Here is a 27,930-nt window from a genome sequence, read left to right as displayed (position 1 = left end):
GAGTCGGTGGAACTTCAGAAAAATTCTCTCCTTTGTTATAATTGTACACAGACAGAGCCATATAAAGCCCTTTGCTTTCTGAAATGCTCTGAAGGACAATAACATCACCGTGTCAATGACAACCTTAGCGACAATAATAGTCGGCTCTTCTTAAAAGCTTCAAGCAACCAGCCAACTGGGTTTAAATTTCCAACAAAAACCACCTTGACCATCACCAGGAAACTGTCTTAAAAATTCACAGTGACTTAAAAAGGAAAGTGAAATGACTAGCAAAGTAAGATTTTAAGAAATGGAAAGAAATTGGGACTATTTTTAGATCTGCTTCATTGATATTACTTAGAATTTGTTGCTTGGCTGCTGCCACTTTTCCGTATGAATAAATTAATGTGTTCTGAAGGGCATAATCTCATTTATAGACAAGGGCAAATAGCAAAAGGCTAATGGTGGTTTCTCTAGCCACGGTGAAATGTACTGAGAGATGCCTCTAAAAACATATTGCACTGAAAAATGAGAAATAATATAACTGCTAGGACTATCCAATAAGCAGAGTAATTTAAACAGAGCTACTGAGTTCAGGACTGTATTTCAACAATTGTAAAATAAATAAATGAATGAATAAATAGGGTAATTTTACAGATGGTGACTTGATTATTTAATCCGGGGCAGTTATGCCACATGAATACTTGCAAAAAAAACCAAAGCAATTCGTATGTCTGGACTTCCACTGCCTGGCTTGTTGGGCAAACCTACTCACCGGGCATCACTCCTTTGATATCACTTTCAATGTTCATCTCGTTCTTGTTAGTGAAGTGAAGAATAAGTTTCCTGGATGCTTCAAATTGCTGTGTAGCCATCAGCCACCGAAGGGACTCCGGGAAAATACTTCAAGAGATACAAAATGTGTTAGTGGATGCTTCCAAGGATCTATCAACAGGCGGAAACTGCATTTGTCGACTTACACTATTTGAGAACAAAGTAACAACATGGAAATGGTAAAGTAAGAATTGCCTGAACATTTTTTTTTAAAAATGTTTTTTGCAAACGGTGCAAAATCAAAGGGTAAGATTCCCACTATGTAAACTATCTAGGGGTATTTAATATCTCACCCTCCCACCATGTTTTCTTTTATACAGATGCACATAGAAACCAATTCCTGTTGCATCACATCTTTTGTAAAATGGGGTAATAGAAAACAAAATAAGGCCGGGTAACAGGATTGTGCGCATTAGTACAATATACGAAAGGGTTGGGGAGACTTGTCTGCATGGTGAGTTAGTGTGTGGCAAGTCAGGGTGTGAATCTACAGTGCTCTAGCTCCCCACATGCTAACTCTGTGTGGAGACTGATACAGCGCAGTAAAAGTCCTGGAGTGTGGCTGTCGAAGTATCTACATGCTGAGTTAGAGAGCAGCAAGTTGGCGCCCTGCAGATTCACACCCTGGCTTGCCTACCGCACACTAACTTGCCATGTAGAAAAGCCCTAGGAATCACTGTCGGCAAAAGCCACCAGCTGCCAACTGAGTAAAAGAGTGGGAGAGTTTCCAAATAGCAATTCTCACCCAGCGCTCTAGTTAAGGAAGTGACTGGAAGTCTTTTAAAGCTGGAGGGGGAAAATACCCTGTTGAACTTGTTTATGATTACAATGCAATGTTAATTTTGTTTTAAGGCAGATTGTTTAAAATTATCTGCAAAACACTATTTTTTCCCCTATAAGTCAAATATTTCCAGCTTCATAAACAGATTTTAAGGTATTTTGACAGAGCAGTGATATGTATATTCCTAGTCTGGATAAATATGTAATAAGTAGCTTAACACTATGTTCAATTTTGTCACTACGAAAGCTCCCTTTAGTGAAAATAATATGGCTTTATTTGTGTGATATGCTGCATAAAAACACCCCATATGGGATACTCCTCTGTACAATAGTATCAAATATGGAATTAAGTCAAGTAAAACGGAATGCCACTTTGAATATAAACCTCACAGGAAACAGTGCTGAACCGTGTTGGGGAACTTCACACACTTACTTCTGATTTATTTACTAGCAAGAGTGTCAGAGGATACACCATATACGCTTAATACGTCATTCTTCCGGAGGGTGGTGGATGAGCAACATTGGGAATACATCCACCTTTGATATGAACTTCAAAGAGCAATGTGGATATGAGTTCGCAGAAATCTGATTTACACTGTACCTCAAGAAAGGACAGAATATATGAAAAATATCAGTTTTACACCTGCATATAGCAGCGTGTACTATAAAGAAAGTCAGTAGATGATCTAGGGGTACTGCCTGGCCTTGAAAATCTATTAATATCTAACCAAATCTAAAGGTAAGACTTGTGCAAGTTTGGAGAACTAACAGATTGTCTGATGAAGGGTAGGCTGTTTAAGAGACGCAGGCTTAACACGGATTAGTAGTAGATGTCATCAGAAATTACTAGTTCACATATGAAAGCTCTGATAAATCAGGAACTAAGAGGCAGCTGGTGTGGATGTCATTAAAAACAACAAAAAACCCTTGCTGTCAGCTATGTCTCTGATCCGACCTGCTGCCCCACAACCTATATCCAATAAGGAGTAACTAAAAAGCATTTGATCAGATACAGGTGTTTAAGCAATAATCACGAAAGGACTCATATGCTGCGATACAAAACACACAATTTTGTACCACGAATACAACATTTTGGGGTGGTTCTCCTGAAAAATATATATTTTTCATAGAGTTCTCATTTATTTCCATTAAATGTAGACATTCACCCTAAATAACTGATTAACCTTCTCTATATTTTCAAATCCATTTATTTTCATACTGAGCCAAACAGGCATGTGCGGAACTTTACAAAACACACAGCTGAAATAGGTCCACAAGATTTGCGGTCTTCTCCCTTGTATAGGCCTCAATTTCTCTTTCCCTTTAACTCAGTAAGTATATTTAATCTTCTAGGGCATCTGATGACACAGTTTGTGTAACAGATGCATTATAAAATAAAGTTATACTAGTCAGAAATTCCACCACAGTGCGGTGACCTTTGTCACCAATGCAGTCTCAACTCTTATGTATGTAAGGGAGCAGGGTGACAAAGGAATGGAGTAAAGGCAGCTGAACCATAAAGCAGCCACCATTTCAGGTTAATACAGTTAACATCACCCTTGGCTTGAATGCAATCCTAGATGAAGAAAAAGGCATATTGATTTTATGCATTAAAATAAGGAGAACGAAAAGGAAAAATGACCTACAATCTAACGTGTCGAAGAACCGTAAGTAAGTATTGCAAGTAGGAGAGCATTCCCTTTGACAGCTCATTATACTGCATTGATATCATGTGTCTGCCTCAGCAAATTTTCGAGCAGAACATATTGTTGTGGAAATGGCACATTTTGCAAATCGACTCAAAAAAAGCCACTGAATGCAACACACCATCCACTGTTTTGCCCTTGATAGCTGGCAGCAATAGCTGTTACTCTAATGATCCTTTGGAACAGTCCGCTTAGTAACTGAACAAAAGCCACCAGAAAAACCTTTCATAGCAAGTGCTATTTGTACAGCAACTGCTGGAAAAGGATTGTGTTAATGGCTCTGAAGATGGTTTCCATGGTAGAAATTCCTTCCAAGTACCAAAGCATCATTTTTTGTCCCAATTTTTCCATGCTGCATCATGGATTATTATTTATTTTCAATAATTCTTTCCAATAGAGGCTAGAATGATTTAGGAGCTCTCCAGCAGAGAAGAGGGCAGTTTCCTTGCCTTGTGCAGCTCACAGTCCAAAGGACAGACAAGTAAATTATTCCTACTCACCCTACCCATCAATCATGTATGTTTTCTGAATAATGTAACTGAAAAGGAAGGCTGAGAGTCAACTCACCCACATGTGGGGCCTGATCCCACAAACACTTAGTTTAACTTTACATATGTGAGTAGTTCCACTGATTTCAAGAAAAGGAGGGGTGACAGTTTCAGATTCACTCTGGCTCCTGCTCACCTTCCACAACATTCCCCTCACATACATTTGGAAGGTGAGAGCCCCAGTGCCAAAGAGATCATTGGGGTGGTGAATAAACAAGATGTTAGTAAAGAGGGAGTTAGAAACAGAAGGGAGGGAGAGAATGAAAGAAGGTACAAAGGAAGAGTATAGTGGCAATTGGGGAGAGAAAAGTTAGGACAGAGGGGAAAGAAACTAAAAATAGTGGTCAGGGTCAAACTGTTTAAAAACAGATACCCATTTTGTGTAGACAGTGCAGGCAATTATGTATGAAAATGGGGTGAGTGCACTAGAAAGTGGCTAGCTGGCTGCTCAGCCAAATCACCGTATTTGGGCATACAATCATGCAACACACTGCAGAGCTGGGCTAGGGGCTGTTGCCACCATTTCACTGAGCAGCTGGTCACCATCCTTCTCCTGGAGCTAAACCACACTGTGCCCAATTCTGCTTACACCAAAGAGGGGTGGAGGCAAGGAGAGCAAGGAGCACTCACCAGCTGGCCTACAGCCCACTGGACACAACAGCCCCTGTTGTCAGAAAGCAGGCAGTGTTTCTCAGCAGCTGCCACAGCAAAATAGGCCTGGGCACTGAAACATGAATAAGCCCTGAAGCAGTTGTAGCCATAATGAGACAGCTGGCATCTATATTTGGCAAGCACAGGAAAATCTTCAGGGCTGAGGTTTTAAAAAACATACACACACATCTACCTCTTCAGAGACACTCACTTCCTCAATACCTGTGTAAGTATCTTGTCCCCGACTGTACAAAGGTGATATTTTCCTCTGTGAGGCTCCAAGCCAATAAGTAATAGCGAGCAGGTGGACTGCTGCATGGAGCCTCCATTTGGACAGTCTGCCTGTGCACTAACAATTGCAGGATTGCGGTCTAACACATCTAACCCTAACTGAACACTTCCTTTTGGAGTAAGATGATTCAAAACAAAATATTTCAAAGACTGGACAGACTACAGCTTCCAACCTGTGCAGCCCGTCAGGGACATAAACTGGAAAAAGAAGAGAGGAGAGGAGAGGGTAAAAGGATTTCCAGTCCTTCAAGATCTTTGTTTTGGTCATTCAGGAGCAAACAGAAAAAAAAGTGTCTCATTCCCTTGTAGCTTGTGTATGATTCCAGCACTGGACATGCTCAAGCCCAAAGGCAAAAGACTTCCAGTTGCCCTATTTGCTCAATCTGATGAGCAACAGCAGGAGATAGAAGACACCAAAAAATAGGAGATAAAAATCAGGGATTACATGCATCTTGAGGTCCTCAAATAAACTTCCCTAATTGCTTTGTCTCAACTCCAGGAGATTAAACAACATATTAAGTTAAAATTCTCTTTTAAATATTTAATGCATTTTACTTTTCTTTTACTGTTTCAATTTCAGTTGTGTGAACTCACACAGGGACTTGTCAGACTTGTGGCATGCACGCACACACACAGGTGGGATTTTTGCAGCTCTGACTTCCAAACTTTAGGCAGCATGATGGGAAACTTGAAAGCAAAAAAAAAACAAAAAAAAAAAACCAAGCAAACAAAACAGAGAAAAGAAAAGGAGGACTTGTGGCACCTTAGAGACTAACCAATTTATTTGAGCATGAGCTTTCGTGAGCTACAGCTCACTTCATCGGATCCGATGAAGTGAGCTGTAGCTCACGAAAGCTCATGCTCTAATAAATTGATTAGTCTCTAAGGTGCCACAAGTACTCCTTTTCTTTTTGCGAATACAGACTAACACAGCTGTTACTCTAAAACAGAGAAGTTAGCCCTGAAGCCTAATTTCACACCTCTAGTTCACTACAACTGTATCTCCTTGCATTGGCTTAAGTTAGGATAGTAAAAGAATGTTTACAAGTAGCTGCTTTGCCAACATCTTTTCAGAATACAAACAAAATAGGAAATTTTTCCATTTTCTTTCATTTGCTCTATTGTCAAACTGCTGCTCCTCCCTAGGGTTACCCCCTTTTCAAAAGGCAAAAGTGGGACACATGCAGGAACCCCACCCCATCTGTGGCCCCACCCCCTGCTCTTCCTCTTTCCCCAGGAGCCCACCCCCTAGCCAGGCTGGAAGCCAGAGCTGGGCCATGGTAATAGCCACCCTGGAGCCTGGGCTGCTGTGGGCAGCCCAGAACACTTCATCTGCCTTGGGTAGGATTAGGTGCCCAAGAGCAGTCCCTAGCCCGTGTTCCCACCCGGGGGCGTGCTGCCAGGGCAGGTGGAGGGTTTGGGGCTCCCCACAGTGCCCGGGGCTCCCTGGGTGGTTCTTACTACTGTTTGGCTCCAACTTCTGGTCTGGCCGGGAGGTGAGGCCTCATGGCCAAGTGGGGCTAAGGCCCACCTCAGCCCCACCCAGGAAGAGACTGACAGGGAATCTGGGACAAATGCCGTAGTCACTCAGCTGAGAATCAGGACTTGAACTCTGCATTTTGGGACTGTCCCGCCTAATCTGAGATGGGTGGTCACCCTCCCACATCTTCTCCTCTAGTCAGATGGGGAAAAACCAGTTGTTAGCTTTGGCAAAGTTCCCCTTTTTTACCTCACCCTCATCTTTCCCTTTGGAGTACTCTCTGTAAAGAGCTTAAAAAGTTTTCTGCTAAGGGTAATTGATTAGGGTTGATCAGTTTCCCAGTGCCTAAGGCTGAGCTGGCTGCAGTCAGCTGATTGGTAGACTTCCTTTCCTTCTAGAGTAAAGGTAAAACAAGCCCTTTACCCACGGAAAAAACAGAAGAGGGAAAAACTAGAATTACTGTCAGTTTCTGGTTTCAGTGTGTAGAAGTTCTTGCTGCTGTCCATGCAGAGACTGCTGGGAGAGAGGGAAGGAGCACGAGGAGCATTGAAACAACAAAACAAAAATCCTTAACAGCAAGGAAAAATTCAAACCACAGAAAAAGTCTAAAGGAGTTTTTTAAAAAGGGAGAGGGGAAGGGAAAAAACACAGAAAGGAGGACAGGAGAAAGACAGTAAAAAGGAGAGAATGCAGAGAGGAGGAAGGAGATACACAAGTGAAGATGGGGAAAGGGAGAAGATGCCTTTTAGAATTTTTGCCCTGGGTGTCACTGGCACACAAATACTGCTGCAGCCAGTGCCAAAGATTTTAAGGCATGCTTGGGAGTGTGACCCCAGCCTGCAAACAGAGTAAACGGTACCAGTGGACTGCAATCAGGGCTGTCCCAAGCCATTCTGGTGCCCTACGCAGCCCTCCCGTGGGGGGGGGGGGGGAGAGAAGGGCTGGACCCAGGCCTCCGCGGGAGGGCAGGAGCAGGCTTGGGGGGTGGGGGGGGAACTACCCCACAGCACAAGCCAGCAGAGTGGAGTGGGTTGGGGCCGGGTCGCTCAACTTCCTATCTCCCGGTGAGTGCAGGATCTGGCCCCACCCAGCACTCATGGGGCAGCAGGAAGTGGAGTGACCCGGCCCAGCCTGCTCTGCTCTTCTCCCCTGGCTCCAAGCCTTGGGAATTGGGGGGCAGGGTGAGAACCGCCCCCCAGCATTCATCAGTGGCACGGCTGGGGTCAAGTTGCTGCACTTCCCGCCGCTGGTGAGTGAAGGCCCAATCCTTGCTGCAGTCCTCAGGGGAGTGGGGGCAGAGCAGGGGCAGGAATAGGCAGGGCAGGGGCGGAGGCTTTGGGGAAGGGGTGGAGTGAAGGTGGGGCTGGGGCGGAACAGGAGCTGGAGCAGCACGCAGCTGCAATTTCCTGGTGCCCTATGCAGCTGTGTACTTTGTGTATGGGTAGGGACGGCCCTGACTGCACTAGAGTAAACTGTGTTTGCACTAGGGGGTTGCATCAGGGCAACCAGTTAAAATTCAAGCTGCTGCATTTGAGGAGAATGGGGAAAGGATAAATCTCCGCTTATGGCACTTGTGCACCTACACCCACCGCAGCTAGTCCTTTTCACAACCTTAACATTTAGTTAGTATGTCGGGTTTCTTTGTTTTAATTATTAATACACTTGCTGACCTTCAGGACAGCCAGTTCTAGGAAGCATCTAATACCAAAAAGAGGAAACAGAAAGCCTTCTGTATCCTGGTGATCTGAAATCTGTGCCTAAGTGCATAGTTAGGACCCTGACTTCTTTCATGTACATGCCTTTAGGCGCATTTCTCAGAGCTGGCTTACGCACAAACTTCTATGGTCTTCCAGATGTCTAGGACTATCCAGATTCCACAGCTCTGTCATTGACTATTAAAGGCCTAGCACCCCTGCACTTTTGTATAGAGCTGCTCCCCTCCCTCTCAATAAGTATTTTGCTCCAAGCTCTATCTGTTTAGGTATTACACAGCCCATGACAGCATGGTATCTATAATACAGAGTGAGGGGGAGCGAAGCAAGCACAGAGATGGAAGAAGATCAGACCCAGAGATGTACGAGGAAAGTGAACAGCACTCTCAGAGTAGGAGAGGGATCAGGGATTACAAATCAGGGGGGAAGATGAGGGAGGAGACAATATGGTAGGTCACAAGACCTTTCTATTGTTTAGCTGATTACTTTGTGTGGGTAATTAACAAGCGACAAGGAAGGGCAGTTTTCAATTTTTCTTTTGTTACAATTAAATGCAAGTTCACTGCCCCCCACCCCCTCAACTATGCACACAGTACGGTGCCCAATTAACTACTCTCCTATACCCTAGTTGAGAGGGAAGGAACTATAAAAATGACACCACCTTATCTGCTTCATAAAAGGAGCATCCCACTTAAAAAGATGGGACAGGTGAGAGGTATGCATGCAGCATACGTGTACTGTACACCCAGCATAACTAAACAAATGTTTTCAGTCCCTTTCTGCTCGTTCAAGAAAAATCAGACTCCACAAGTTTTGATACTTTGGTTATTGCTACCATTATCATACCGTATAAGCAGGTCCTAACCCTACCTTCCTTCCATCCTTCCCCTCCTGTTTTCAATGGGATTTACAGGTGCATATCCAAGGGCAGAATCTGGCCAGTAGCAAAACCATAGGAACATAAGAACGGCCATACTGGGTCAGATCAAAGGTCCATCCAGCCCTGTATCCTGTCTACTGACAGTGGCCAATTCCAGGTGTCCCAGAGGGAGTGAACCTAACAGGTAACGATCAAGTGATCTCTCTCCTGCCATCCAGCTCCACCCTCTGACAAACAGAGGCTAGGGACATCATTCCTTACCCATCCTGGGTAATAGCCATTAATAGACTTAAATTCATGGAGGTTATCTAGTTCTCTTCTAAACCCTGTTATAGTCCTAGCCTTCACAACCTCCTCAGGCAAGGAGTTCCACAGGTTGACTGTGTGCGGTGTGAAGGAGAATGCACCTTGCGCGGGGACACCTGGGGGTGGCTGTTGATTCAAGGAGGTCGGGGCCAGCAAGTGGCGCGTGACAGGACTTGTTGAGGAGCTCCTGTCCTCATGCCTTGCGAGAGGCTGCTTCCCACCCCAGCCATTGGCATCTGCTTTTCAGGACACAGCCACTCCCAAAGGGATGAAGAAAGGCAGATGAGACATGCCCGAGGCTCCTGCAAACGGCCTCTGACTCTGGCCTCATCTTCCCTAGTTTGGCTTGGTGGGGGTGTGCATTTCTTCCCAGCCTGCTCTGGATCCTTTTTAGCAGCGCTATGGACCAAAGGAGATGGAAGAAAAGGAGCGATGTGATAAATTCCAGCTGGTATTCTGATGCAAAGTGGATTTAAATCTTATTTTGATATTTTTGGGGAGGAGACAGAGGGAAGGAAATACCCCAACAGCAACTTTTTATGGGGTGGGGGAGGAAGGGGAAAAATGTTACAGATCCCTATGTGATTTTTGCAAGCAATCAATTGCTAAACAAACTGAAGCACCAGAGGAGGGTTTTCCAGCTGGGAGCAGGATTTGCCTATAAAAGAAGAGATCAGTGGGCTCTTGTTTTGATTGTGGAGTCGGGGGAGAAACTTCAGACTCCTCTGTTTCTCACCATCTTCCCCACAATTACCCTAACAAAAATTAGTTGCGTGCCATGAAGGCCTTTGTTTAATTTGGGATAAAAGGTTAAGATTTCCAACTCCCATTAATGTCAGCGGGGCCTTTGCATTGAGTTTACTGGTAGTGAATCAAATCCTGACATGGCAGTGTTTATAATATGAAAAAAAGTCTCTTTACACAGAAGTTTGTTTTGTTGGTTTGTTTGGTGCGTTATTATGCTAGTTAATCATCTCTCTTCCTAAAAAGAAAAGGAATACTAGTGTCACCTTAGAGACTAACCAATTTATTTGAGCATAAGCTTTTGTGAGCTACAGCTCACTTCATCGGATGCAAATACAGACTAACACAGCTGCTACTCTGAAACCTCTCTTCCTAAAGGACAGTTAAACACTATCAAATAAAATACTTGTAAAGGATGGTATTGGTATTGTACACTAGCAATATGTACGGTTTAAAACAGGAATTGTTATGCTAAAATGTATTCCAGCGTAGAATGACTGAACAGCAGTGAACATTCACCCAATACAACTGATGAAGGGTAGAAAGTAAAATAAAAAAACAGATTAGGTAAAACTAACATGTGATAAGGTACACATGCTAAAACACACAGACCAGGAGACACCAACTCAAAGCAGCACCAGATCCTCCCAAAACAGATGCAAAACCTGCAGACATATCTTCACTGCTACAGTGATCAACACTCCCCACAACACAACTTTCAAGATCCATGGATTCTACACACGCCCTTCACAACGTATACCTCATCCAGTGCACTAAATTCCCCAACAACAACTATGTGAAACCAGACCATAACTACGCTCTTGAATGAACTCACACAGGAAAATGATAAAAGACAAAAACACCTTATCACCTGTGGGTGAGCAGTCTTCACAAAACCATCACTCCATAGCTGACCTATTGGTCCTCATCCTCAAAGGAAACCTGCACGATACTTTCAAAAGACAAGCCTGGTGTTTAAATTCATAACTTTGCTAGACACCAAAATACATGGACAAAACCGAGACACCAGATTTATGGTTTACTTCAACAATCTGTAATCCATTAACTCCCTCTTTTTGTCCTATGACTGCAGAGGGGTTAACGGGCCACTTTACCTTACAACATTTGCTAACTACCTATGCTAAACAATCTGCTCCACTTTGTATTTCGCTGCCACACGCTGAGTACTTTTCCCAGACCTGAAGAAGAGCTCTATGTCAGCTCAAAAGCTTGTCTCTCTCACCAACAGAAGTTGGTCCACCCACATTGTCTCTCCAACATCCTGGGACTAACACAACTACAACTACATTGCACAGCACAGATAAGGGCATGGCTACACTTGCAGAAGTAGAGCACTTTGAGTTAAACCAGCCTTCGAAGAGCGCAGTAGGGAAAGCGCTGCAGTCTGTCCACACTGACAGCTTCAAGTGCACTGGCGTGACCACTTTTGCAGCGGCATTGGGAGTGGTGCATTATGGGCAGCTATCCCAGCACGCAAGTGACTGCAACATGCTTTTCAAATGGGGGGGAGGGGGTGGAGTGTGACAGGGAGTGTGTTGTGTGTATGTGGGGTTTTTTGTGGGCTGGGGCCTGAGAGCATGTCAGCATGCTGTCTTCCAAGTTCAGACAGCAGCAGACCCCGCCCCCTGCCTCTCTCTCACACACACAGCATTCCACACTAATGGTTGCTTTGTCTCGGAGCAGATAAGCATGCCGGGAGTCAGAAACGGAGCTTTCAAAGGTCATATCCGCATTCCTGCAACAATTCCAAAACAATGACAAGAGTGGCCACTTGACTTAAGGGGATTATGGGACATTTCCGGAGGCTGTTCAGAGCGCAGTAATGCAACATCTTGTTCACACTGATGCCCTAAGTTTCAGCCAAGGCGCACCAAGCGTTAATCTTCTCACTGAGGTGGAGAACCAGAAGCGCTGTAGCAGTGGAGTCCGGGCGCTCTACGTGCCTTGCCAGTGTGGATGGGTAGTGAGCTAGGGCACCCGGGGCTCCTTTATTGCGCTGTAATTCGCAAGTGTAGCCAAGCCCTAAGGCAGTGTAGATTTTAACACTAAGCGGATTGAGTGAGAAGCCTCGTGGGAGCCTTAGGATACTTCCCAGCATGGGTAGATGGACACACACTGGCTTTGCTTGAGCAAGCATGCTAAAAATAACAGCATGGCTGTTATGACATGGGCAGTGGCTCAGGCTAGCCACCGGAGTATAATCCTGCCTGACCCCCTGGGTCTGGACTCAGGTGGCTTCCCTGAGCCACTGCCTATGCCATCACGGCCACACCGTTAACTTTAGTGTGCTACACATCTGTCTCCCCAAGATGAGAAATACCCTCCCAGCTGCTGTGCAGAGACCCTCTCAGGGAGCATGAGCTCAGCACATGTTAAGGGCAATGTACCTTGTCTACACTAGATTTAAAATGGGCTAGTTTGCACATGTTGGCCAATACATGCTAACATCATTGCTTTAAATCCTAACCTAGCCCAGGCCAAAGAGACTGAAGGGGCAGGCAAGAACCAAGCTCTGGGTTTGAAGGGAAAACTTGACTTTAGAAACACGGATCTCCAAGGGCTAAGGCTGCGGCACAATTGTCAACACCCTGCTGGTGAGAACCTATTTTTCTCATAATTTTTTATCCTTGGTGACTGCAACATGTCCCCTCCCCAAAGTAGTATGAAGCACATATGGCAGCTCACCAAAGCAGAACTCTCCTCTCCCTCCCACCCACTACTGGGAAAGTAAGCAGAGGAAGCTACCTTAGAGGGTAAGAGTTTTTTTCTTCTGAAGCTTGGTTTCAGATTTACCTATTTGCTGAAGGAGACATTTTATAACTGTGAAAAAGAAAAGCTCGATACAGACTACAATAATCCCAGATATCAAAACCACCCCATAACCCAGCCTTAGTAGCGAGCATCTTTACAAACAAGAAACAAGGCAGAAATACTTACACCCAGTAAAGCAACATCAGCAGGAAGGGGCAGATGATGACGGCCTGGAGAACCTGCCAGTCCCTGCAGAGGGCAGCCAGCCCTGGCATGAGGAACTGTCCTGTCATTGCAATGAAGCTTGCCACCATGGTGACCATGAACCGGTGCCCAGGAGGACAGAGTTCTATTCCTGAAACAAAAAGGCACATGCAAAATTTGAAGGTCAATGCAAGGACATTTTTTTTGCTATCTCTAATGACAGAGGAGCTCATTAATAATTTATTATCGCACTGGAACCAATGTACTACCATCAATCACATTTTTTTTAATTTGATCTACCAAGTGGATACAATAGTCTGTTTAGAAAGTATTTCACTCAGTCCTGGGCTCAAGAAAATATTTTACTGAAGACTTATGGCAAGTAAAAGCTCACGTGTCCCAAAGATTTAGGGCCCAATCCTGCAAGATGCTGAAAAACCCCCAGAGGTGCCAAGTGCCTTCAATTCCCATTGATTTTCATGGGAGTTGCGAGTGCTTGGCACTTCGCAGGATCTAGCCCTCCAGCCACTATGGAAAGCCACCTTCCTCCAAATTTATCATGCTAGTACTCAATCCCATTTCAAATTGGACTTTTCAGTGCTGTTTCCCCCTCACCCCCGGGGATCTCACTCAACTTTCAGCAAGACCGCTTCCCATCTGTCCCTTTCTTCCCTCTTCAGTGAAATCCATCACCACTGACATCATCAGTAATCTCAGCAGCCCTTATGACACAGGGTTGCTTGATAAAACTCCTTAAAATCCCTGGATTCTGGATAGTCAAAATGAAGCTGGATCTAGCAGAATCACATTTTCAAAATCAACAGAAACGTAACAATAAAACTGGTTCAGATCATACAACTACATCCTAATGTTGATTAATTTTTTTTTCCAGCTAGAACTAAAGTGGCACCCTGCAATCTACACTTTCTGCATGTCTACATCCGCTTCCATGGGTTAATCTTGAGGCATAATAAGCTTGCAAATAAGGGCTGCACAATAAGTATTTGTGGCAAGTGGAAATAGATACATAAGCTAGAAAAATGTCTGTCACCATGATAGCATTGACAAAGGCAATGTGCTTTTCCCTGGAACTCTGCCAGTTATTTTGTTGTTAAAATTATTATTAAATGGTTAAGATGATGGATAATGGAAAACCGGGGGAAAGGGAGAAGAGGGAGATAAAATGTCTTCATCAGAGGCCAAGTTGTATGTGCGATGGGGATTTGAGCAGAACGTTTATCACATTGTTCCAAGGCTAGCAGGTTATTGCTGGAACAGGAACGTTGCCAACCAATACCAAGGAAAATGTATCTGTAGTGAAGCAGTCAGAATTTTCATTATCCCAGCCACAAACAAACCACAACCCAGTTCTGGCGGTGGGGAGCGGAGGAGGAAAAATAAACCCCAAACACACTTACTGTTGCATATAAAAAAGCTTTTACAGTTTAATTAGTAAAACAAGATTAAACACAGAGCTCCCATCCCATTAATATGGCATCATTCCCAGTAATGAAGTACACTGGGCTTAACCAATTTCATTTTTTCCTTGGTGGGCAGGTGTCCTCTAAGTTATGTTTTTATAGCCTTCAAGCATAAAGCTATTTTGTTTTTTAAATTAAACATCATAGTCACTCACACTCCAGTATTCTTTCAGTAAGTACAAGTAGATTTGTTGCTATAGAAACAAAAAAATCTGCATTAGACAGGTGCAAGTTCAACTTTCCAATGGCTGAGCTTTGGTGAGTGTCAGTTATGAAAAGTTGCAGAAACAAGATCAAGTTCTTTATGAAGTCAGAAAGATGTGTCAATATTGTATAATTGCATTTCTGACTCAATGGTGCATAATTGATATAACTGTCCATTTGCACTAATTATTGATTGTATAAAAAAAGCAAAGAACTTCAGAGAAGAAAACAAGCAAAATAATCTCCGGGCTATCATATATGTATGATCAAGTTGTTCCCACTTCTCTGGAGAAGATGAAAAATTGCCATAGTTACTGGATTAGCATGACTTTCAAGTAACATTAGCACAAACTCGATGTGTCTATTAAATATAGCATCACTAATGCAAATAAAAAAAAAAGGAGGACTTGTGACACCTTAGAGACTAACACATTTATCTGAGCATGAGATTTCATGAGCTACAGCTCACTTCATCGGATGCATGAAGTGAGCTGTAGCTCACGAAAGCTCATGCTCAAATAAATGTGTTAGTCTCTCAGGTGCCACAAGTACTCCTTTTCTTTTTGCGAATACAGGCTAACGCGGCTGCTCCTCTGAAACCTGCAAATATAATATACATTAGATCAGTCTCTTGACTTCCCAAAGATCTGTGGCATCAGTCTTAAAAGATACAAGAAGCTACAATAGTAGTTCTCAGCAGACACCTTGTCAACAAGGCAATCTAAACATCACTGTGTCAAGGAGAAGGGTTCTCACAATACCGCACTGATATCTGACACTGTGATGAATAAAAGAGCCTTCAGCCCACACAGGACACCACTGACTTCATGCGACTCCATGCAGACTCAGAGGTATGCCCACACATATCCATTGCAGTATGGAGGTCTAACTTACCCCATCCATAGTATGAACGTATAACAGAACCTATGTTTCTCCCATTTAGCTAAGAGTTTCCTAATCTATTCCTTTGGGGAAGGAGTGCTATGTAGCCTGTTCCCATTAATTCAAACTAAAGAGAGTCACTGTAATCACACCCCCCCACCCCCACCCCCCTTTTGTTTTTGCCACATACACTACATGGTACTGTCATAAGGGGTCTTTCACCTCAAGAGTGCCTCCTAGTGTCCAGGTGTGGCGCTACAGGGATTTTTCTTAACCTGGAGTCCATTCAATTATCCCTGTGCCACAACAGTCTGAGATATGTGGCCAGGTCACTGCTCAGTCCGTTCCCCTTCTGGGGTTAACAGAAAAGTCCAGAAAATAGGAAATTCAAAATCAGAATGTCCTTCAAGCCTGTCTTCTGGCCTCAATCTGGCATTTGCTATTCCTGGCTTCTTTTATTCCTGATACCCGTGTTTTTCCTCTTGGCCTGGGGGAGAGGTAAGGGAACCCAGGCCTACCTTCTCCTCTGGATTCCTGCCCAGGGACTGTGTTTAGACGACTACCAACCATTCCTTCAGTCCCTTCACCATTTTCCCTTGGCTGTTCTCATCTTTACCTCTCTCACCAGTATTTTTACAAGATATGCAGATTCTGCTGCCCCTGCCCTGAGCGTGGGGCTCCTCACAGCTTCTCCTGGGACCAGCTACAGAAGAATTTCCTAAAAGCCAGTCTCAGCTCTTCCCTACGGCAGCTAGATTGTACTGCTAGCAGTTCTCTGCCCCGGCCTTAAACCAGTGGTTCCTAAACTTTTTATGCCATGCCCCCTTTTACCCGTAATGTGATCTGCCCACCCCCTACCCGCCCCGGGAGCCGTGATAGGGAGCCGGGACCGGGTGAGGGGCCACGTCTGGAACTGGGGCCAGGGACTGGGGCCGGTCTAGGGCCAGAGCTGGAGTTGGGGGCCGAGGCTGGCAGCGGGAGCGGAGCTGCAGCCAGGCCAGGAGTCAGGGACCAAGGTTGCGGCTGGAGGCGGGCCAGAAGCGGGACCGCGAGCAGAGTGGACTGGGTGGCGCTCCCTCCCTATCCCCTGTGGACGCTAGCCCAAGCCTTGCCGTGCGCCCCCCTGAACATTCCTCCGCGCCCCCTAAGCGGACACTCTCCCCCAGTTTGGGGACACCACCTTAAACAGTCAGTATCAGTCTCCTCTAAACAGGGGTTCCCTTGCACTGGGACTGGGTTTGTATTCCAAGAGTCTCTTTGCCTTAGAGTATATTGTCTTTCCCTCCTTCAAGCAAGTGTTCCCTTCAGCCCTTTTTCTGGATCTGGGGTTTGTACGTGTCAGGCCTCTTGCCTTACACCTTAGTTAGTTGCAAGGCTTTTGCCAGCTTCCTTCAGCCCCACACGCTTCCCAACTAGCCTTCCAAAATGGAGGGTTCAGCAGGCCAACCTTCTCCTATCAGTATCGGTCGGCTGCATTGGAGGAGGCAGTCTCTATGCTTCTCCCAATCCTTCCCAGTTGATGAGGTGAGAGGGGACCCTTGCCCTGCCTTTTGTTTCAGGTCCTTAAAAGGTAAATCCTCCAGATTCCTTCCCTAATCACCATTCCCAATCCCAGGACCCTTAGGCCTCTACATATATCCACTGGACCTTTCCAAACCCTTAAAGGGCCAAGCAAGGTGGTAGGGTGGCCTGACCACTAGAGCTACAACCCTCTCTGGCAGCCTACCCCATCACAGATACCAATAATAATACCACCTAGCGTTTATGTTGAGCTTTTCATCTATTAGATCTCAAAGCACTTTACAAAAGGATGTAAGCATCATTATCCCCATTTTACAGATGGGGAAACAGAGATATGAAGGATTAGATTTGATCAATGCACAGAGTGGTGGCCCATAAAAGCCTGCCAATTATCTTAGAAAATAAGTATTTTTGTTTAGATAACTTCATTATGGCCTCCATTCAATATATGCACTGTAGCAAGTACAGGGTACATACAGGAATGCTGCAGCTATTAACTTAACCTATCCTGGCATGAATTTAAGGACCATTAGTCCCTGTGTGGAAAAAGCTATATATACACATAGTTGTGTGGAAATGTGTGATTTGCAGAAATGTGCGTATGTGTACAACAGATATTTTTGAACTGCACATTCCTGCACACTCTTTGAGGGGTATTTTTGATCTATAACTAGAGCCCTGCAAATCTGTGGATACCCGTTTATATCCTCGAATATCTGCATCCGTGGATATGGATGTATTGTTTACTATCTTTGCGGCTCATGGATTGGATGCAGATCCAATTTTTACATCCTTGCAGGGCTGTAACAGTGAGATAGAGTGCTGGTGAGGATACATATAAAAGTGGACTGCAGATCGCGAGTCGGATACAAGTTAAATATCGCAGAGGTGGATCCATTTTTTTGTATCCATGCAGGGCTCTATCTATAACTACCACGTATGACAATTAAAACAATTAATGTATTATACATTGTTTAGAAAGCCTGTTGGTAATCCCTTTCAAATAATAAGGCAGTGTGGTCTGGAGGTGTAAGCAGCAGGATGGAAACCAGGAGGTCCTGAGTTCTAATCACAGGGGCTAGTTTCTGGAGTACAGTGAGGATCACATTTGCCCATCATTCAACAGGTTCCTGATTCAAAAGTAGGCATGAACAGGGCTTTCAAACTAGATGATCACAGTGATACCTTATGGCCTTTAAATGCCAGTATAACTGAGACAAAAAAGGATTGTAGCTGCATTAATAGCAGTTCCAAATAATGCAATCTAAACTCCAAACAAACAAAAATCTGTCAATTGATAATCTCCACTGTACCAATGTACAGACTGCATGCATCATATTATAATATTCTTTTTAAAAACAAAAACTCTCAAACTAGTCCCAACCTCCCATCCCTCACCCACCCCAAGCACATTCCAACACAGTAGTAGAATTTCTATAATCCAGGCTCTCCATTTACATTCTAACGGAGCAGTTGAGATTAGCTGGGACACTTGAATTGCCCCTTTCTACATTTGTTTTTAAACACAGAACCTTCTCAGTGAAGGGCCCTCAATTTTGGCATTCTCTCCAGCTTGCTCAGACAGAGCCAGAGATTTATAGACTTTTGGGGCTGGATTTCTATCCAGTACACAAGTTTCGTATCAGTGTAAATGCATCTGTTTCAGAAAGTTTCAGCATAAAGCTGGTGTAAGGAGGGGAGAATCAGGCCCTTACGGAACCTATGGGTTATATTTTTTCTCAGTCTCTTCTTTGAGATGTTGCTTTAAGGAGGGGGCTGGTGAGTATTTTTTCCCTCAGATGGATACGGAGTTCTTTACTATCATTGATAGATGTTTAGTGGTATATGCATTTTTCATACACATGCCTAGAAACCACGAAAGATGCATTTTTATGAATGAATATACATACATGAGGGCCACATGTTAAAGATGGCTCTATCATACTGTTTGTCCTTCTTGATTTTCTAAAGCTATACCAGTAATTAGATCCTCATTGTATATTCTGACACTCCCTTGACTAGGTCTGTGATAAGACTAAATATTTTGTTAACAAAATTACATGAAAGCTAACTACAAATCTGAGTTCCAAGCAACTGCGTCATCCCTTCTTATGAATCAGACAGTAGAACACCATGTTATTCCTTGGGACTCTTGATTCTGACTGTGAATTCGTAAATTGGATTTTGCAATACCTAAATTACTTTTTTTCAGTACACTGAACCCCACAATCCTTGTTATTACTTCTGCATTTTACTTAACACAGTTTCTAGAGTCACAGCACCCTACACACTAAGCAAACTATCTTTAGGAAACTGGAAGAGGTCAGCAATAAATGAGCTGTAGTTTCAAAGACTGATGTCCCCACAAAGAAAAGCAAGTTCATTGCCACACCACAATCTAAAGTGGAAGAATTCTGAGCTACTTTAGGAAATGTTACAAATGCATCCAGTGTGTTCTCAGTAAGCACAAAAAATACTGCTTAACAACATGTATAATGATTATACAGCGTTTGAGGTGCATATCATTTAAATTGTTTAATGTGGATATAGATGTCTCGTGAATAATTCAGAAAGTAGTGTAGAAAGCAAGTAACTCTTTTGGCCTATGTGAGTAGACAAATAGGGCACTGTGCATTTTAAACCTGTACACAATCCTTAAAGGATCTTCAGAGAGCCATTAGCCTTGAAAGGTTTGATTTTATAGCTTTCTGAAGCTTAGAAATAGCTTGAAAAAGACAATGGGCTCTGCATTGCCCAGTAAAGATCAATCATTCTTCGCCAGCCTGCTAGCAAGGGGTTAAGATTTACGAAAGCAGAAGCCTCTGATATATTGCCACTTGATTGACAAAATGTACGTGATCACAACACTGTACACAATCTAAATGGGAGGAAGATTTGGGAACAATGTACAGTATTCAGAACAGGATTGGACAAGTCTCTAGACTAGAGCTTCAAAAGCTGTGCAGGACGCCAAGCTAAAACTGATGCAGTTCAAGCTGATGCATCATTTTTGCTGAAGGTGGTACAAAATGAGTGATTACGGCTTCAGACTGTTGCATGCTGGCAGTATTTCCACCAGTCATATCACTGAAAGCTCATGAGCTCAAGACTGGAGGCAGAGGAACTTAACAGAGGTAACATTCACTGGAGTTCAGCTCCACTCCAGACCAGAACAATTCTCTCCTACAAGACTCTGGAGGTGGTCAAAAGAAAATGTCTATGAAAAGAAAACCAATAACGACAGGCTACATGCAGCAATGGAAATAGTACACACGTTACAAGGGGCTGATTGATTTTAAATGATCAGGCACAGCAATTAGTACCCTCGTTCTCAGCTCTCCCTCCCAATATTATAACACAAGAGCCTTTTTATTTCCCCCTAGCAGTGACTTCTCAAGCAAGACCTTGTTAAAAATGTCCTAAATGCTGACCTAGCTCCTTCAAACCCACACAAAGTTCCCTTCTCTACCTGCGCAAATCAAAGGCCTGGTGACTTGATCATGTCTTTCCCCTTTTTGTAACTTAGAGAAGTAACAACAAGTAAATAGCAAACTGTTTGCTTTGGGCATTTGCCAACAACTCTGAAGCAGATACATTTGTTCTCATTAGAGATCTATGGATGAAAAACACTATAAAAGAGCTAGGGATTATTATTAGGTATTCGCACATGCATGAATTGTGAACACATTTATTTTAAAATCCACAACTTGTTTGCAAACAACACACGAAAAGGGAAAAGGTTAAACACTTTGAAAGAGTCCTATGATTAGCTCATCCAGCTCTAATCTCAAACCATGAAGCAATTAATGGACCAAGCACCAGCTACTTGTTAGAGAGATTTCCAGGTGCTAACTGCCATTTGTACCTTGGAACATCCCACCTGATTTCAACCTATGAGCCACCAAAATAGTTGGGCTCCACTAGGACAAACAGAGCCCAGGAAAAAAGCATTGCCAGCTGACAGAATCTAGCTATGGAACAAATTTCAGAGTAGAGATGACATGAATCTCTAGAGTACAACCATCTTGAGGAAATGTTGCAAAAACTTACCTTTTTGACAAAGCGTTTCCATCATAACAAGAGTGACACAACAGACACCCCCTTCTACTACTCTTCTACTCTACTACTCTTCCCCTTCTACTACTCTTCCCCTGCAAAAAACAAAACAAAAAACCACCACAGCATGCCCCTCTCACCCCCAAACAAACAAACAAAAAAGTGAGAAAGGGTCAGAGACTCTGAAGTCCACTAGAGACACTGCTATCAATTTTACTAGGGAGGGATTCAGATATTAAGACTGAAGGGTGACAGTATAAAAGCCTAAGAACAAAAATGAAATCATCCATTAAAAAAAATACACTTTTCATTTTTAATTTCTTCATTCTCCCCTCCTCCCAAGGTTCCTGAGCATAGCTAAGGCTGAAGTCGAGCGGCCAAAAGACCTAATGAGTGTCTCTTTGTGGTTCTGGTCCAATCGGTCCAGTGGACTGAGATCCAGAACACTTAGGTTCTAATCCTGGCTCTGCTGCTGGCGTGCTGTGTAACCCTGGACCAGTCATTCCATCTCTCTGTGCCTCTGTCTCACCTGCCACCCTTAGTCTGACTTGTCTGTTTAAACGGAGTGCTCCCCTTGGGGCAAGGATCATCTCTCACTGTGTGTTTGTACAATGCTTAGCACAATGGAGCCGCCAAACTTGGTTGGGGCTCCTAGGCCCTACTGAAAATAGAAAGACGACGACATTTAGGATCAATATCCCAATTTCCAGAGGCTTATCAGACCCAACCCTCTAAACGTTGCACACTTCATATACACGCGGAGTACACTCTACTCCCAGCTTACACAACTTTGATTCAGCGTGGCTGCAATAGCAGCAGCTGCAGGCTGGGTGAGTTGAGACCAAGAACGACACCAGAAGCAAATAAGGAAGGACTGCGTGGAAATTCTGTTAATTAAAGATAGATTAAATAAATAAAAGCAGAGTGCAGAAGGAAAGGTTATCACACACCAGAATGCAGAGACAACAGATGTAAACAAAAGACAGCGACAGAGAAAGAAAAGAGAAATCAAATTCACTCTCTGGAGAAATCCCATCCTTTATCAAGTAGAGAGAAAAGTAATAGACTAAACTGCATTGACTGAATAGAAGAAATTGGATTACTTTCCACTGTCTTGAAATAGCACAGTATAATACAAGTTATTCTAAAATGCATCCACACATGACACAGGTGCTTTCCAAAGGTGGTTTCCACACAGAATGGCTCATGTTTTCTTATGTGTACACTTGCATTAAAACGTGAACTATATACACATAGGTATTTTCCACTGAATGCATCCGATGAAGTGAGCTGTAGCTCACGAAAGCTTATGCTCAAATAAATTGGTTAGTCTCTAAGGTGCCACAAGTCCTCCTTTTCTTTTTACAAATAGTAGGCATATTTTCTATTGTAACGATTTCTCTACGTATGACTGAAACCGGGGTAGATGGTACCTGGCTGCTGGCACTGTTCGTACAGTTGGCCAGAGTCTGGATCTGGAGTATGAACTGGGTCCGGAGATGAGACAATACAAAATTTTAACCAATCAAGGACCAATCATTAAATGTTATGACTTAAGGCTGTGGTACATCTCTCCATGGGGGACAAGGAAACCTATGTTGATAGGCCACACTCAGAGGCTAATGGAACCCAAGTTTCCAGAGGGCTCTGTGAGAGCCAACTGCAGCTGACTACTCTCTTGAGAGTATGCAGGACAGTCTAATGATCCCCCCCCCCCGCCCCATAAGTATACCCCATCCCCAGATTCATTCTCACAGGTTACCATGTTTTACAGATAACTCTGTGACAAGGAAGGCTGGTAGGATGGGGGAGGATTATATCTGCCTATTTAATTGAGGATGCGTGTCTGTCTTTTATTACCTGGTACATTCACAATCTTGGGATATTGTTAGATTCCTAGCTGTTCTTAGATAATTATATAGCAGTGGTGCCAGGATGGCTCTCCTTCATCCACTTGTGGCCAGGAAGCTGTTGCCACTTTTTCCAGATGTGCGCCTTGCTACCACAACCCATGCCTTTGTCATCTAGATATTAGAACATCGCAGTGTGCTCTAATATAGGGCTAAACCATAAATCAACTTGGAGCTGAAGACTGAGCTGTATATACAGAAAGATCATCCCATCTCTTCCTCCTCTCCCAAATCTTGGCTGGCAGAGATTAGTTTCTTTCCTTAAAATTGTTTTCTTCATTCCAGTCACCCCAGTTCCTCCTAAACATGACAATAATGTTCTATTCAAACTCCACTACTCACAGTATTTGAGAAGAGTCAAAATTATTCAAGATGAACTCTCCCTCCCTGTTATAATACACACAGAGACACACACACTTGCTTCCATGGCAAACTACAGTAGTTGCCATTTAAAAGTTAATGGATACCACAGAATTATTGCTATCACAATTATTTCCTAATCTACTTCTAGAAGAAAATTGTGGTATCTTCTATGCCACCATAAAGTAACTCCTGGCAAATACTGGAGCTTTTTAATGACAACCATCGTATGCGAGTATCAGCAATATACTGCAAAAAAGGAAAAGATGGGTCCAAAATAAATTTACAAAAGCTCTAGACCACCACCAAGTAATATACAGATTCACCATACACACTCTAGTCCCAGTGTCCAGAATTGTATACTTAATGAGATTATTATAAACAAGCAGCTCAAGACTGCCATAGCCCAGTGTGTCCTCACAAGTGCTGCCTACCATTCTGATAAATGGTGTCTTTCTTCCTTTCATTCTATACCTTCTTTTCCCATTTCAGGGTCTCTTTCTTCCTCCTGTTTTCACAATGTCACTATACTGATAACTTCTATGATATTTTTAATCCCATACTATAACAATGCTAAGTGACACGGGGCTGCTTCATTAGACCTTTCCCTCTAGAAGGTAACCTGCTCCAAAGGAAATACTCGGTCACATGCATACCTCACAAATCTAACGGTGCTGCTGTTCATAGCAGGTGGCTGCTTTTGTTGTAGTAAAATCAAATCATGGTGGCCTTTTTTTCTTTTCTCTGACAGCAAAACATTCCATGTGCATGCTACAAACTGGAATAGCCAAAACAAAACACAGTGCGAGAGGTGTCATGGGGGCTAATTTTCCTCTACAGATGGTGGAGTTGTTCATTTGAAGCATATTTGTTTCAGAATTTTGATAACATTACAATCACTTCAATCAGGGAAGAGAAAGGCATTCACCAGATATGCATCTGAATAACAATTTCTTCTGTTAAATAAACAGGGAGTGATCATCCACAATAGCCATTTGTGAATTTCAATTAATGTCACTTTCAGCTCCACTGCATTTCACAATAGGGAAAAGAGCCAAGGGACACAGGTCTTCAAAAGGTACAAACAAACAAGCAGCACATCATCATCCTGTTTCAGGTCTAGTAAGCATTTCCCAGCTAATAGATGGTCAAGCATGGTGAAAGGCCGGTCTCATATGCACTAGCAGGGTTCCAGAGCCACCCTCTCCACAGAGACAGACTATTGCATCTCAGCCTTTCTGGGTGCCAATTCTGCAAAAGAAATGCACTTGGTGAGAGAATCTGCTTCCACAATTATTTCATTCAACAGAACAAGTGAATACGTTTACATCAGCCTTCTGATTCTAGCATTTTCCTGATGGAACTCTGTATTGCTGGCAAAACTTAGGCAACAGGCCTTGAACTGTTCGCTTTCTAGCTTATCAGCCAGAGCAGTGGCTGTCAACCCGTGGCCCAATCAGCACACAGCTGCAGCCCATGTGATAGCCTCAGGACCATACAGGTAGTGTTTATGTATATGTACAGTGTGGATGTGGCCCACATAACACAGAAAGCCGCATAAGCAGCCCACAATGGTAAATAGGTTGTGAACCACTGACCCAGGGAGATAAGAGCACAGAGGAAACCTTTACATGGATAGCTTTGATGCATACCCCTGCTCATGAGCGCCTTAGATTTTAATCAAGTATGCAAATATTCTATTTTATAGATTATCCTCTAGTCTGAAAAAACATATCCCCAGCTGAAGGAACAGCTGTACATTAGATCAGCAACACCAACAAGGTCCTGCCTTATAGTTAGTACAGATTTAGTAACAAAACAAAAACATTCTTTTGTTCACCTTTTACAGATTTTGTATTTTTACAAGTATTTCTAACTCTATACGATACCAAGGGAAATTATTAAACAAAGCTAGTGTCCTACTCTAAGGGCCAATCAGCACTGTAAAAGAGTTGAACTATAAGGGGGAGGGAGGAAATCACCATCATACCAGCATCAGAAAGAGTCCATATTCAGTTTGCATGGAACAGAGTCAGAGAACATGTCCGGGACAGCCAAGTCATCAGAAGCATATAGTAAACATGCTTGTAAAAGGCTGTCACACATTTGGCCTCTAAGGCATAATTGTTTTAAAGATTAATGTCATGCACTCTGGACAGGCTCGTCCTACGTGATGTGAAAATTGGAGATTTAGACATGGCAAATTATGTTGGCTGCTGCCATCAATGTGCATTCACTGGAGGAAGAGAGATGATCAGACTGCAAGTGACAGATTGTTTTTGCATTAATGGATATGTCTGCCTTCAGCAATAACATGCTACAATGATATAGGGTTTATACTGAAGCATCTGTAGGTAAATACCTCTCTCGATCAACAATAAAAAGGACTGAACTTCACAGTGCAGGTTATAGCTGTATGGCAAAAAAACAACAGAAGGACAAGGTTATTTGCTTTTACTTTCCAAAAACATTCAGTGACAAAATTTAACTGAAAGATAATATTAAAATGATATAATGTGACCTTGCTAGGAAAGCTGGTTGGAAAATTCTAGTCGACCAAAAAAAAAAAAACAAAACAAAACAAAAAACCACCACCAAAAAAAACAAAAAAACCCCACAGAATAGCAACAACAAAACAGTTGGAAAAAGGATAGGGAATGTTTCCCCCTCCATTTTCCAACCAGCTCTTATTTGCTAAGTAGCATACTTGTGTGAACATACAGAAAATGTAAGTTATTCTCTGGAGGAAAAATTCACTTCTGATTCACTTTTTGATGGAATGATTTCTACAGATGACACATACACCTAGAAAGATAATATTTGTTGAAGATACGAGGCTGTATTCAAATTAGGAGCGGGTTATATATTTGAAATGGAATTAAAACAGATGATAGGTTTCCATGTTTTATTTTCAGGTGCTTAGACTGTAAGCTCTTCAAAGCATGGACTAACTATTTCACCTTTGTACAGAGCCCAACACAAGGATTTTAATGCATACCTAACATAGGCCCAGATTCCACAATCTGATCCATGATGCCTGTCCTGAGTCCAGTGGGGCTTCACAAGGGTCTGCCAACATAGATCCAATTGCAGGATCAGGGCCATCAAATGTAATTTTGGAAGAAGGTACTTGGTGAAGTCAGTTGGCCTTTCACCTTTGTAGACATAGTTCAAATTCCTACTTACTGAAATTAACAAGTGAAATGAGTCTGGTCTCCATTAGGTAATAGTCAGGCAAAATTAGTACTTTCTGTTTAAGAGGGACCCAGAGCTGTGAGAGTTGCCTGGTTTTGGAAGAGTTTAGAGGCATTATAAGGAGATGGGTAAGGAAGCTTGTGAAGCTGCTGTCTCCAATATGCCCGGCTCTAGCCACTGCTGCTCCCTCATTTACCTAAACACTAACTTTATAGGTTTCAGAGTAGCAGGCGTGTTAGTCTGTATTCGCAAAAAGAAAAGGAGGACTTGTGGCACCTTAGAGACTAACCAATTTATTTGAGCATAAGCGTCCGATGAAGTGAGCTGTAGCTCACGAAAGCTTGTGCGCAAATACATTTGTTAGTCTCTAAGGTGCCACAAGTCCTCCTTTTCTTTTTACTAACTTTATACCAATTAAAAAAAAAAGTTAAAAAATGCTGTTATTGTAGCAGCTGGCATCGCTACACAGCAGCAGCTCCTGGGTACCTTCACAGCAGACGATGCTAGCCGTCCTTGTCCATGGTGTACGGCTCCACCGCAGCTCGTATTACAGCCATTTTTTGTCAACTAAATGTATCGAACACCATTTTGGTAGTAATAGCATGAAGAGGTCGCAAACCAGAGATCCAGGCCTCAGTGTGCTAGGCATTGTACAAAGTTATAACCCAAAGATGGTCCCTGCCCCCAAGATCTTCTCATAAGATATCAATCCTGCAAAGATTTACATGTATAAAGTTAAGCACGGGAGAAAGTGTGACATTGGCAGGCCAGGTGCCAGCTCTTGCCAAGACTGCAGGCATAGCTAAGAACTGACAAACTCATAGCTGGAGACCAGATCAGTGCACCTCTAGGTTAGTTTTGCTCAAAATAGGTATTTATCTTATAAGAATGTATTTAGTGTTCAGACTCTATGGGTATGTCTACACTACGAAATTAGGTAGATTTTATAGAAGTCGATTTTTAGAATTCGATTTTATACAATCGATTGCGTATATCCACACGAAGCGCATTAAGTCGGCAGAGTGCGTCCTCACTACCGTGGCTAGCATTGACTTACGGAGCAGTGCACTGTGGGTAGCTATCCCACAGTCACCACCACCCATTGAAATTCTGGGTTAAGCTCCCAATGCCTGATGGGGCAAAAACACTGTCGCAGGTGGTTTTGGGTACGTCAGTCATGCCTCCCTCCGTGAAAGCAAAGGCAGACAATCATTTTGCGCCTTTTTTCCTGGGTTACCCGCGCAGATGCCATACCACAGCAAGCATGGAGCCCGCTCAGCTCACCATCACCACTGCTGTTGTGGGCAAGTCTACTGTAGGGGCTGCTGTGATTCAAGTAGCCAATGCAATCATTGACATTCTATTATCAAGGGTAGCGACTCTGGGAAATGTGCGGGCCTTTTTAGATTTCAGGTGCATCATATTCCTGTCCTT

The 27,930-nt window shown here is 43.2% G+C and overlaps 1 protein-coding gene across 3 annotated transcripts in view; it reads right to left on the bottom strand.

Annotated features, from left to right (window-relative positions):
- SLC22A23 (solute carrier family 22 member 23) overlaps positions 1 to 27,930 on the bottom strand; it is a gene marked incomplete at its 3' end in the record, with an annotated part of 165,984 nt that overhangs the window by 37,163 nt on the left and 100,891 nt on the right. For all 3 annotated transcript variants that reach the window (XM_084618071.1, XM_084618073.1, XM_084618072.1), the window contains exons 4-5: positions 12,870 to 13,038; positions 755 to 882 (exon numbers count right to left, since the gene is read on the bottom strand). In XM_084618071.1, the coding sequence (XP_084474197.1) occupies positions 755 to 882; positions 12,870 to 13,038 (297 nt within the window). The remainder of the gene's footprint in view (positions 1 to 754; positions 883 to 12,869; positions 13,039 to 27,930) is intronic.

Source organism: Lepidochelys olivacea (genome assembly GCF_965140295.1).
Source record: "Lepidochelys olivacea isolate rLepOli2 genome assembly, chromosome: 2".
Lineage (NCBI taxonomy): Eukaryota > Metazoa > Chordata > Testudines > Cheloniidae > Lepidochelys > Lepidochelys olivacea.
The sequence above is the reverse complement of the archived record's forward strand: the minus strand, read 5'-3'. Positions and strand labels throughout refer to the sequence as shown.